Source organism: Lithobates pipiens, unplaced genomic scaffold, assembly GCF_037356315.1.
Source record: "Lithobates pipiens isolate NorthernLeopardFrog02 unplaced genomic scaffold, aLitPip1_a1.2 Scaffold_8, whole genome shotgun sequence".
Taxonomy (NCBI): domain Eukaryota; kingdom Metazoa; phylum Chordata; class Amphibia; order Anura; family Ranidae; genus Lithobates; species Lithobates pipiens.
The window spans coordinates 51,401,599-51,413,425 of record NW_027507903.1 but is presented as its reverse complement, the minus strand read 5'-3'; the positions used below and the strand labels follow the sequence as shown (position 1 = coordinate 51,413,425).

At 42.2% G+C, this 11,827-nt stretch overlaps 1 protein-coding gene across 3 annotated transcripts in view; it reads left to right on the top strand.

Annotated features, from left to right (window-relative positions):
* The first annotated feature begins 2,635 nt into the window (after positions 1-2,635).
* The window catches only part of CKMT1A (creatine kinase, mitochondrial 1A), a 78,488-nt gene continuing 69,296 nt past the window's right edge, over positions 2,636-11,827 (top strand). The window contains exon 1 of one of the 3 annotated variants that reach the window (XM_077470161.1): positions 2,636-2,788. In XM_077470161.1, coding sequence (XP_077326287.1) covers positions 2,644-2,788 — 145 coding nt within the window. In that variant the 5' untranslated portion in view covers positions 2,636-2,643. Of the gene's footprint in view, positions 2,879-8,827; positions 8,962-11,827 lie in introns of those variants that run through there. The other 2 variants (XM_077470162.1, XM_077470163.1) reach the window with 2 other exon arrangements.

Below are 11,827 nucleotides of genomic sequence, written 5' to 3'. Positions count from 1 at the left end.
ACCCTGATGTAAGTAGGGGGGCTTTCTGGGGACCCTGATGTAAGTAGGGAGGCTCTCTGGGGACCCTGATGTAAGGGGGGGGGCTCTTTGGGGATCCTGATGTAAGGGGGGCTCTCTGGGGACCCTGGTGTAATGTAGGGGGGGCTCCCTGGGGACCCTGATGTAGGGGGGCTCTCTGGGGATCCTGATGTAAGGGGGGCTCTCTGGGGATCCTGATGTAAGGGGGGCTCTCTGGGGACCCTGATGTAATGAGGGGGGCTCTGGGGACCCTGATGTAAATAGGGGGCTCTCTAGGGACCCTGATGTAAGGATGGGCTCTCTGGGGACCCTGATGTAAGGGGGGCTCTGGGGGACCTTTATGTAAGTGGGAGGGGGCTCTCTGGGGACCCTTATGTAAGGGGGAATCCACACTCAGATATGTACCAATATTATATACTGTATATCTATATACAGTGCCCTGCGAAAGTATTCGGCCCCCTTGAACTTTTCAACCTTTTGCCACATTTCAGGCTTCAAACATAAAGATATAAAATTTTCATTTTTTGTGAAGAATCACCAACAAGTGGGACACAATTGTGAAATGGAACGAAATCTATTGGATTTTTGAAACTTTTTTAACTAATAAAAAAATGAAAAGTGGGGCGTGCAAAATTATTCGGCCCCCTTGCGTTAATACTTTGTAGAGCCACCTTTTGCTCGATTACAGCTGCAAGTCGCTTGGGGTATGTCTCTATAAGTTTTGCACATCGAGAGACTGAAATTCTTGCCCATTCTTCCTTGCAAAACAGCTCGAGCTCAGTGAGGTTGGATGGAGAGCGTTTGTGAACAGCAGTTTTCAGCTCTTTCCACAGATTCTCGATTGGATTCAGGTCTGGACTTTGACTTGGCCATTCTAACACCTGGATACGTTTATTTGTGAACCATTCCTTTGTAGATTTTGCTGTATGTTTGGGATCATTGTCTTGTTGGAAGATAAATCTCCGTCCCAGTTTCAGGTCTTTTGCAGACTCCAACAGGTTTTCATCCAGACGGGTCCTGCATTTGGCTGCATCCATCTTCCCCTCAATTTTAACCATCTTCCCTGTCCCTGCTGAAGAAAAGCAGGCCCAAACCATGATGCTGCCACCACCATGTTTGACAGTGGGGATGGTGTGTTGAGGGTGATGAGCTGTGTTGCTTTTACGCCAAACATATCGTTTTGCATTGTGGGTAAAAAGTTCGATTTTGGTTTCATCTGACCAGAGCACCTTCTTCCACATGATTGGTGTGTCTCCCAGGTGGCTTGTGGCAAACTTTAGACCAGACTTTTTATGGATATCTTTGAGAAATGGCTTTCTTTTTGCCACTCTTCCATAAAGGCCAGATTTGTGCAGTGTACGACTGATTGTTGTCCTATGGACAGACTCTCCCACCTCAGCTGTAGTTCTCTGCAGTTCATCCAGAGTGATCATGGGCCTCTTGGCTGCATCTTTGATCAGTCTTCTCCTTGTCTGAGCTGAAAGTTTAGAGGGACGGCCAGGTCTTGGTAGATTTGCAGTGGTCTGATACTCCTTCCATTTCAAAATGATCGCTTGCACAGTGCTCCTTGGGATGTTTAAAGCTTGGGAAATCTTTTTGTATCCAAATCCGGCTTTAAACTTCTCCACAATAGTATTACGGACCTGCCTGGTGTGTTCCTTGGTCTTCGTGATGCTCTCTGCGCTTTCAACAGAACCCTGAGACTATCACAGAGCAGGTGCATTTATACAGAGACTTGATTACACACAGGTGGATTCTATTTATCACCATCAGTCATTTAGGACAACATTGGATCATTCAGAGATCGTCGCTGAACTTCTGGAGTGAGTTTTCTACACTGAAAGTAAAGGGGCCAAATAATTTTGCACGCACCACTTTTCAGTTTTTTATTTGCTAAAAAAGTTTAAAATATCCAATAGATTTCCTTCCACTTCACAATTGTGTCCCACTTGTTGGTGATTCTTCACAAAAAATAAAAATGTTATATCTTTATGTTTGAAGCCTGAAATGTGGCAAAAGGTTGAAAAGTTCAAGGGGGCCGAATACTTTCGCAAGGCACTGTACACACACACACAAACACACAAGTATATTCTATACAAGCGTATGACTTTCTTTACCTCGCTGCTATGGGCTCTAGCCCCGTATCTTTTCTAGACCTAGCAACGCCCCTGGTGGTGATTAAATATCACCAAAAGAAACCTCTATCTGTCTCAAAAAAATATATAAAAATTGAATTTGGGTACAGTGTTGTGTGACCTTGCAATTGTCAAAGTGCGACAAGTGCTGAAATCTGAAAATTGACCTTGGCAGGAAGGGGGTGAAAGTGCCCAGTATTACGGTGGTTAATAGAAGCCCAAGATTTCTAGCCCTTAGATACAGGGAAAAAAAAACTTGTTCATGCTTAATATTTCCTAGGAAGCAACGTAGCAAGGAAAAGAACGCACTGGTCTACATGTGATTTTTAGAGGATATAAAGATCATTTACATAAAAGGAAATAAAAATGGAAAAATGCTGAGGTGTGTATACTGCAAGTCATCTGATAAATCAATGAACTAATATTAGGCGGTCCAAAGGTGGAAGCTCACAGTTGTTAGTAGTAGTGATAAGCTCAGACAATGTGTGTAATGGGCGGGTTTATAGAGCTCCTTCAGTTTACACAGGAAAGGTCTCAGCAATGTATTTATAGGAGACTTCTCAGTTCAGTATATAGCACTGAGCCAGCCTGCCGAACAGGAGAGCCACCATCCAGATTCACATCACCGGCACCAGGTACAACACATCATCACACAGGGGGGTGGACTACACTATGCACCATGTACAGGCCCTGAGGATGGAAGAATAAATACACACATATTATAGGTGGGTCCATTTAAATGTTGGCAAAACCTGTGAAATGGACATTGGGCATTTCTCAGCCTGAATTTTGGGCTGAATTCAGACCTAAAACCGACCAAAAGACACACAGGACTCCTGTGCAGTTCACACCGGAGCCGCTGCGGAGATGTTCACCAGCTCCATAGAGAGCCGGTCACAATCTCCTGCTATGCAAATTGGATACGGGGAAAGCCACATCCAATTCGCAATAGTGTGAACCCAGCCTGGAGATTGAATCTGCTAATACATAGGCAGAGCAGACAGCCCAAGATTTCTAGTACTTTAGCGAAGTATGAAAATCTGGCCATCAGCAGTGCTGATAAAATTTAACAAAAATGGACAATCTATTGTTTGGGGTACAACAGGAAGGTTTGTAGGACAACCACATATACTCAACAATGCAATGTAAAAAAAAAAATCACATCTTCCATCCCTGCTGAGATACTTCTGAACCCATAATCATCAGCTGATCAGAGAGAATCATTACAGGTTCCAATTATTAACAAAGATTGCATAAAAATAACCTGTTCACTATAAACTCTACACATTTATGGGCACTTTAGGCATTGTTGTCACAAAATTCAGTGATTATATTTTGTCCACCCTAGCACTTTCTTTGTTAATAAAAAATATATACATTTATATATATGTATATATATATATATATATATATATATATATATATATATATATATATATATGTATATGTATATATATATATATATATATATATATATAAATAGATAGATAGATAGATAGATAGATAGAGATATATATAGATAGATAGACAGATAGATAGATAGACAGATAGATAGATAGATAGATAGATAGATAGATAGATAGATAGATAGATAGAGATATATATATATATATATATATATATATATATATATATATATATATATATATATAGATATATATATATATATATATAGATATATATATATAATATATATCTATATATTTTTTTTTTTTACTGTATAACTTTTCTAATGACTTTTTCATTACAATGCTTGCTTTTACATAATGTACACAACATTAACTTTCTTAACTGTTGATGACATTGAATGGCTTGCAATGCATTAAACTTCATCAATGAAATACATTTCTGTCTATATATCAGTACATTAAAAGAAATGTAAGTAAAAATGCAGGTGGCCCGAAGGACATTCAAATCCAGTTATAAAAAAATAGCATTCACTAATTAAATTTAGAACTAAATGTGCAGAGTGTAGATCATGCTGAAATCGCGTTTAATGTTGACCACCGCGTAAAAGAGCTCTAAAAAATAATAGTTACCACAGTATATCTCAATTTTAAGTGCAAACATACGGGTATACATATTTATGATTAATGGAGTGTTCATTTTTTTTATATAATTGCATCATTTTAGATCTTAATTTCTACATAAAGAATCAATTGCAACACTCACAGTGTTTCAGAATGTAAAAGCTCTATAAATAATATTGTTTAGCAAATGATGATTAAAAGCTATTATTTGCAGTTAAAGTGTATGCCAACCCGAAAATTTAATTTATATATATGCTTGCTCATACCACTCTAAAGTGAATAATCTTTTAAAGGATTGCATTATCAGTCTTACATTTCTATCCAGCTATTGCGCAAAGATAGTGTAGGCAAGGTGACATTCACACTGTCATTGAATAAAGTTACAATATTGTCACCCTTATATGCTTCCTCCCTGTAGTCTCTCCCATTACACCTACTTTAGTAGGAAGTGCCCAGTAGCGATGTCACGAACACACATTTGCTGCCACTACTTTTAATCCACCCATAGCTCTAGCAGTGCACAGGACTTGTATAGTGGAAGGCCATGTGTCCACTAGAATTGAGCAAATAATTCTGAGGCTAATTTCTATTGTGCAGGCTACATAGCTGGAGAATACCCTTTTTTTTTCTTTATTTAGGTATCAAAGGAATTTGGTACAATAATACAGAGTAGAGCTGCACGATTCTGGCTAAAATGAGAATCACAATTTTTTTGCTTAGAATAAAGATCACGATTCTCGTGGTGTAACATCTTCTTTCACATTATACAAAAAAATTGGGCTAACTTTACTGTTTAGTTTTTTTTTGTTTTTTTTATTAATTAAAGTGTATTTTAAAAAAAAAATGTGTTTGAAAAACCACTGTGCAAATATGGTGTGACATAAAATATTGCAACCACCACCATTTTATTCTCTAGGGTCTCCGCTTAAAAAAAAAAAAAAAATCATGTTTGGGTGCTCCAAGTCATTTTCTAGCAGAAAATAATATTTTTTACTTGTAAGCAACAAATGTTAGAAAAGGTTTGCCCCTATGTTGGTTTGTGGATGCCTTTATTATTCCACATAAAGCATCTGCCATTATATTATTATTATTATTTTTTTTACTTAGCATATACTTATATGTACTTGTATATACTTATAGCATATACTTATGCTTAGCATATACTTATACATATACATATACTTATATATACTTAGCATATTTCGCAGCTGGCCTCAAAGCATTAGCTTGAATACATAGTTTTATTTGATTTATTGTTAACGGAATGAAGGCTCTTTTTTTTTTTCTTAGGAGGGTTTCAAAATATAAAACTTTTTTTTTTTTTACAGTTCTCCATAATGCCAACTAGCTGGAGAAAGTTCCAGACAATGGTGTGCCAAGTTAATCATTTACAAAGCAACCAAACCATAAATGTCTCCTGATAACAGGTGTACAGTTGGAACTATTACCAGCTACAATATTATGCAATCCATTAATCTTCCGTAAGGTCCTATGGCTGAGTCAGTATGTCTTGTAACAACTGGCCGCTGAGCAGTACATGTAACCATGCACCAAAGGCACACCATATATATGGAGCCCTATCGCACTTCACAACAAACACAAATTTAAAAAAAAGGGGATGCAAATCACACTACATGATACAATGATTCTATATACAGATATACAATCCATTGTATTTTGTATTATTTATTTAAATGTATTATTGTATTTATGTTAATTTGATTCCAAGAAAATAGGAGCTTGAATAGAAAGAAGTTTAATGAATCAGCATTTTCTGTTGGTTTGTTCCGTATTCTAAAAACGCTCACTATTATTTTTTATGGCTTTTTCAATTATTAACCACTTGCTTACTGGGCACTTAAACCCCCCTCATGCCCAGACCAATTTTTAGCTTTCAGCGCTGATGCACTTTGAATGACAATTGCGCGGGCATACAACACTGTACCCAAATGAAATTTTTATCATTTTTTTCCCACAAATAGAGCTTTCTTTTGGTGGTATTTAGTTACAGCTCGGAGTTTTATTTTTTGCTAAACAAACAAAAAAAGATGCAAAAAAAAAAAATCATGTTTTAATAGTTTGTTATAAAATTTTGCAAACGGGTCATTTTTCTCCTTCATTGAAGTGCGCTGATTAGGCAGCACTGATAGGCTGCACTGGTGGGCACTGATGGGCTGCATTGGTGGGCACTGATAGGCTGCACTGGTGGGCACTGATAGGCTGCACTGGTGGGCACTGATAGGCATAGTTAAGGCGGCACTAATAGGCACAGATAGGGCGGCACCGATGGGCACAGATAAGGCGGCACTGATGGGCAAAGATGGGCACAGATAAGATGGCACGGATGGGTGGCACGGATGGGTGGCACGGATGGGCACTGATAGGTTCCACTGATAGATGGGACTGATGGGCACTGATAAGTGGCACTGATAGGTGGCTCTGATAGGTGGCACTGCTGGGCACTGATGGGCGGCACTGCTGGGCACTGATGGGCGGCACTGGGGTGCAGCACCTTTGAGGCAGATTGTGGGCACTGCTGGGTGGCACTGTGGGTGGCACTGTGGGCACTGCTGGGTGGCACTGTGGGCACTGCTGGGTGGCACTGTGGGCACAGCTGGGTGGCACTGATGGGGACACTTACTTTTAATAAGTGGGGCACTGCAGGGGGCAGGTGGGCACTGGCAGGGGGCAGGTGGTCGCTAGCAGGGCTGGCCGTGATCGGGACTGATGTCCCGATCACGGCCGCCGGTGATCTGCTTTTTTTTTTTCTCCTCGCCCTGTCAGCGCGAGGAGGAATAATAGCCGATTACCAGCTCCGTTATATCACATGATCAGCTGTCATTGGCTGACAGCTGATCACGTGATAAGGGGTCGGGATCGACCCCTTGCACGGATCGGTGATCAGGCGAGTCTCATGGACTCGCCGATCACAGAGTGCGCCGCGCGCCCCTCAGGGGGCGCGCAGGCCGCTCGTACACGGGACGACGTCAATAGACGTAGTCCCAGAAAAGGAGATCCGCGCTGTAGCCGTCAATTGACTATAGCGCGGATCTCAACTGGTTAATATATGAAAAGCCAGTCATTGTATTAGAAGCAACAGGTAGTGATGGAAACAGGCAGGGCAGGACTTAGGGTGGTGGGGGCCCCTGGGCTTGAGTCACTTTCGGGCCCTACCTTCTATACATTACCATATTTATTGGCTTATAACACGTGCCAGCGTATAACACGCACCCCAAGTTTAGGAGGGAATTTTAAGGAAAAAACGTACATTTAAATGCCCATCAATGCAGCCTTATCAGTGTCCATCTGCAGCCTTGCCCATCCATCTGCAGCCTTGTCCAGTGTCATTTGCAGCCTTGTCATTGTAGTCTTGAAGTTTAAAAATGGTGCCGCTGAGATACAGAGTCCTGCATATCTCGGCGGCTCTCGGGTCCTCTCGCAGTCCCGAGCGGAGCCGAGAGTAGCTGAGTGTACTTGGCTTGGCTCACAGTCACGCCCAGTCTCTGTGTTATGTCCATCATAGAGCGGGACTGGGCGTGACTGTGAGCGGAGCCGCGCCAAGTACACTCGGTTATGTATCTCGGCGGGGCCCCCTATTGGGTGGGACCCATGGGCTTGAGCCCAGTCAAGCCCAATGGTAAGTCCAGCCCTGGAAACAGGTACTTAGGACATTATTTTGTAATTGCTGTTATAAACAGACAATAATAAAAGGGTCTGGGAGCTGTACTAGAGACAAGTTGATTACATAATCTTTTTATTTTTTTTACATTTTTGATAGTGTAGGGAAGGGTAAAGTTTTTTTTTTTGTTTGTTTTTTTTTTTTATTGTCTTTTTCATTTGTCCTGATAACCCCTGTAATTGGTGTTGAAAATGAGGGAACATCTCCGGAACAGGAAGGAGGCCTTCCAATGAAGATACTCACCGCAGTGAAAACAGTCTAAACCCCCATACACACTATCAGTTTTTCTTCTGAGTATTTCTTTCAGATTTACCAAAACCATATAATATGAGGTCAAACCTTAGGAGTTCCAATTTGTATGCAATCAGGCAGGCCCTTGCACTACATGATTTTGGTAAACCTGAAGGAAAAACTCAGCAGAAAAACTGATAGTGAGTATGGGGCTTAAGAAAGACTTGCTCTTAGTTTAGAGATGTCTCCTTTAACATCAGGTTGTTCCTACTGGAAAGGCAGGAAAGGGCTAAGTCCTCTAAATAGGAAGTTAAAATAAGAGATATTTTAACCATTCCTTATCCTATTCTTAATCAGCACAAGGGACAGTACTTACATCCAATCAGAAGTGTCCTTTGCGCTGTTTCTGGCTGTCTTTGTTGGATTCTGAAATCCTCTGACCCCCCACCCCCTCCAAAAAAAATCATCCTCTGGTGCCCCTAGAACAGTCATAGGCAATCATCAAGAATGAGGGCTATGGCTGCCCTTTTCACCCATCCTTCTCCATTCATAAATGCTGTACTATAGTTTTAAGTAACAAAAATTGCTTAATGAATGGGGGATGGGCAGATGAATGAAAGGCCTGTACATTTATATGATGGAAGTGATAGTACAACATCTGTAAATGGTAGAAGGGGGGGGGGGGGGCAGAAAGGGCGGGCTTAGTCAACACATATGATGAGTGTCTTTGACAGGTCCAGCAGCTATATTAACCCCTGAAGCACCAGAAGATTCCTGCCGCAACGGTATTGGGGATTGGGGGCAGAGGACAGAAGATTTCAACTAAGAGAGCAGCCATCAGCACAAAGAAAAACACTTCTTGTTGAATGTAAGTACTGCCCCTTAAAAAATAAACTCAGGATTTAAAGAGGTCCGCTGGAAAAAAAAAAAAAATTATTAAAAGCCAGCAGCTATAAATACTACAGCTGCTGACTTTTAATAAATGGACAGTCACCTGTCCCGGGGTCCAGCGATGTCGGCAGCCGAGGCCGATCGATCGCTTGGCTCTCAGCCGCCATTCTCGGTGAGGGAATCAGGAAGTGAAGCGTTGGGGCTTCACTTCCCGGTTTCCTAATGCGCATATGTGAGTCGCGCAGCGCAATGGGAATGGTCCGCGCTGTCTCTGGGACCCGTGTGTGTCCCAGCAGACAGAGCGCTGGGACAGGAAGAAGCATAGACTCCTGTGGGAGTCTATGCCCGGAAGTGGGTGTAAATACCTGTCTTAGACAGGTATGTGCATCCCCCGCCCCCCTGAAAGGTGCCAACTGTGACACCGGAGGGGGGGAGGGTTCCGATGAGCAGAAGTTCCACTTTAGGGTGGAACCCCGCTTTAACCACCTCAGTACAGTGCAGTTACACCCCCTTCCTGACCAGACCAATTTTCAGCTTTCAGCGCTTTCACAGTTTGAATGACAATTACTCAGTCATCCTACACTGTATCCATATGAAACTTGCGTCCTTTTTTCCACACAAATAGAGCTTTCTTTTAGTGGTATTTAATCACTAGTGGGTTTTTTATTTTTTGTGCTATAAATAAAATAAAACGTAAATTTTGTGAAAAAAATGCCTTTTTCTTCGTTTCTGTCATAAATTTTTGCTAATTAGTAATTTTTCTTCATAAATTTTGGCCAAAATTTATACTGCTACATATCTTTGGTAAAAATAACCCACATTAGTGTATATTATTTGGTCTTTGTGAAAGTTATAGAGTCTACAAACTATGGTGCCAATCACTGAAAATTGATCACTTCTGATCAGGCCTTCAGTACATCAGGTGTACCTCATTTCTTGAGACACTAACAAGTCAGGAAAGTACAAATACCCCCCAAATGACCCCTTTTTACAAAGTAGACATCCCAAGGTATTAAGTAAGTAGCATGGTGAGTTTTTTTAAGTTGTAATTTTTTCCCACAATTCTTTGCAAAATGAAGATTTTTTATTTTTTTTTACTAAATTGTCATATTATCAGGTTATTTCTCACACACAGCATATGCATACAACAAATTACACCCCAAAATACATTCTGCTACTCTTCCCGAGTACGGCGATACCACATGTGTAGGACTTTTACACAGCCTGGCCACATACAGAGCACTAACATTGATGTAGTACCTTCAGACGTTCTACGAGCAAAAATTACGCATCTCATTTCTCAACCACCTATTACACTTTTGAAGGCCCTGGAGTACCAGGACAATGGAATTTCCCATAAAATTACCCCATTTTGGAAAGCAAACACCCCAACGTATAATCTGTGAGGCATAATGAGTCTTTTGAACGGTTAATTTTTTTCCAGAAGTTTTTGGAATATGTGGAAAAAAATTTAAACGCATTTTTTTTTTTACACAAAATTGTCAATTTATAAGATATTTCTAACACATAGCATGTATATAGCAAAAATTACACCCCAAAATACATTCTGCTACTCCTCCTGAGTATGGCGATACCACATGTGTAGGACTTTTACACAGCCTGGCCACATAGAGAGGCCGAACATTGAAGTAGTATGTTCAGGCGTTCTAGGAGCATAAATGACACATCTCATTTCATTCCTACCCATCACACTTTTGAAGGTCCTGGAGCACCAGGACAGTGAAATTACCCACAAAATGACCCCATTTTGGAAAGCAAACACCCCAACGTATATTCTATGAGACATGGGCTGGAGATAGGTACTCGGGTACTCTGATGGCCTGGTGACAGGTACTCGGGTACTCTGATGGCCTGGTGACAGGTACTCGGGTACTCTGATGGTCTGGTGACAGGTACTCGGGTACTCTGATGGTCTGGTGACAGGTACTCGGGTACTCTGATGGTCTGGTGACAGGTACTCGGGTACTCTGATGGTCTGGTGACAGGTACTCGGGTACTCTGATGGCCTGGTGGCAGGTACTCGGGTACTCTGATGGCCTGGTGACAGGTACTCGGGTACTCTGATGGCCTGGTGACAGGTACTCGGGTACTCTGATGGCCTGGTGACAGGTACTCGGGTACTCTGATGGCCTGGTGACAGGTACTCGGGTACTCTGATGGCCTGGTGACAGGTACTCGGGTACTCTGATGGCCTGGTGACAGGTACTCTGATGGTTTGGTGACTGGTATTTGGGTACTCTGAAGGGCGGTGACAGGTACTCATATGGACTGTGACAGGTACTCGGGTACTCAGATGGACTGTGGCAGGTACTCTGGTACACAGATGGACTGGAACAGGTACTCGGGTACTCAGATGGGCTGTGACAGGTACTCGGGTACCCTGATGGACTGTGACAGGTACTCGGTACTCTAATGGACTGTGACAGGTACTCGGTACTCTAATGGACTGTGACAGGTACTCGGGTACTCTAATGGACTGTGACAGGTACTCGGTACTCTAATGGACTGTGACAGGTACTCGGGTACCCTGATGGACTGTGACAGGTACTCGGTACTCTAATGGACTGTGACAGGTACTCGGTACTCTAATGGACTGTGACAGGTACTCGGGTACCCTGATGGGCCGTGACAGGTACTCGGGTACCCTGATGGACCGTGACAGGTACTCGGGTACCCTGATGGGCCGTGACAGGTACTCGGGTACCCTGATGGGCCGTGACAGGTACTCGGGTACCCTGATGTGCCGTGACAGGTACTCGGGTACCCTGATGTGCCGTGACAGGTACTCGGGTACTCTGATGTGCCGTGACAGGTACTCGGGT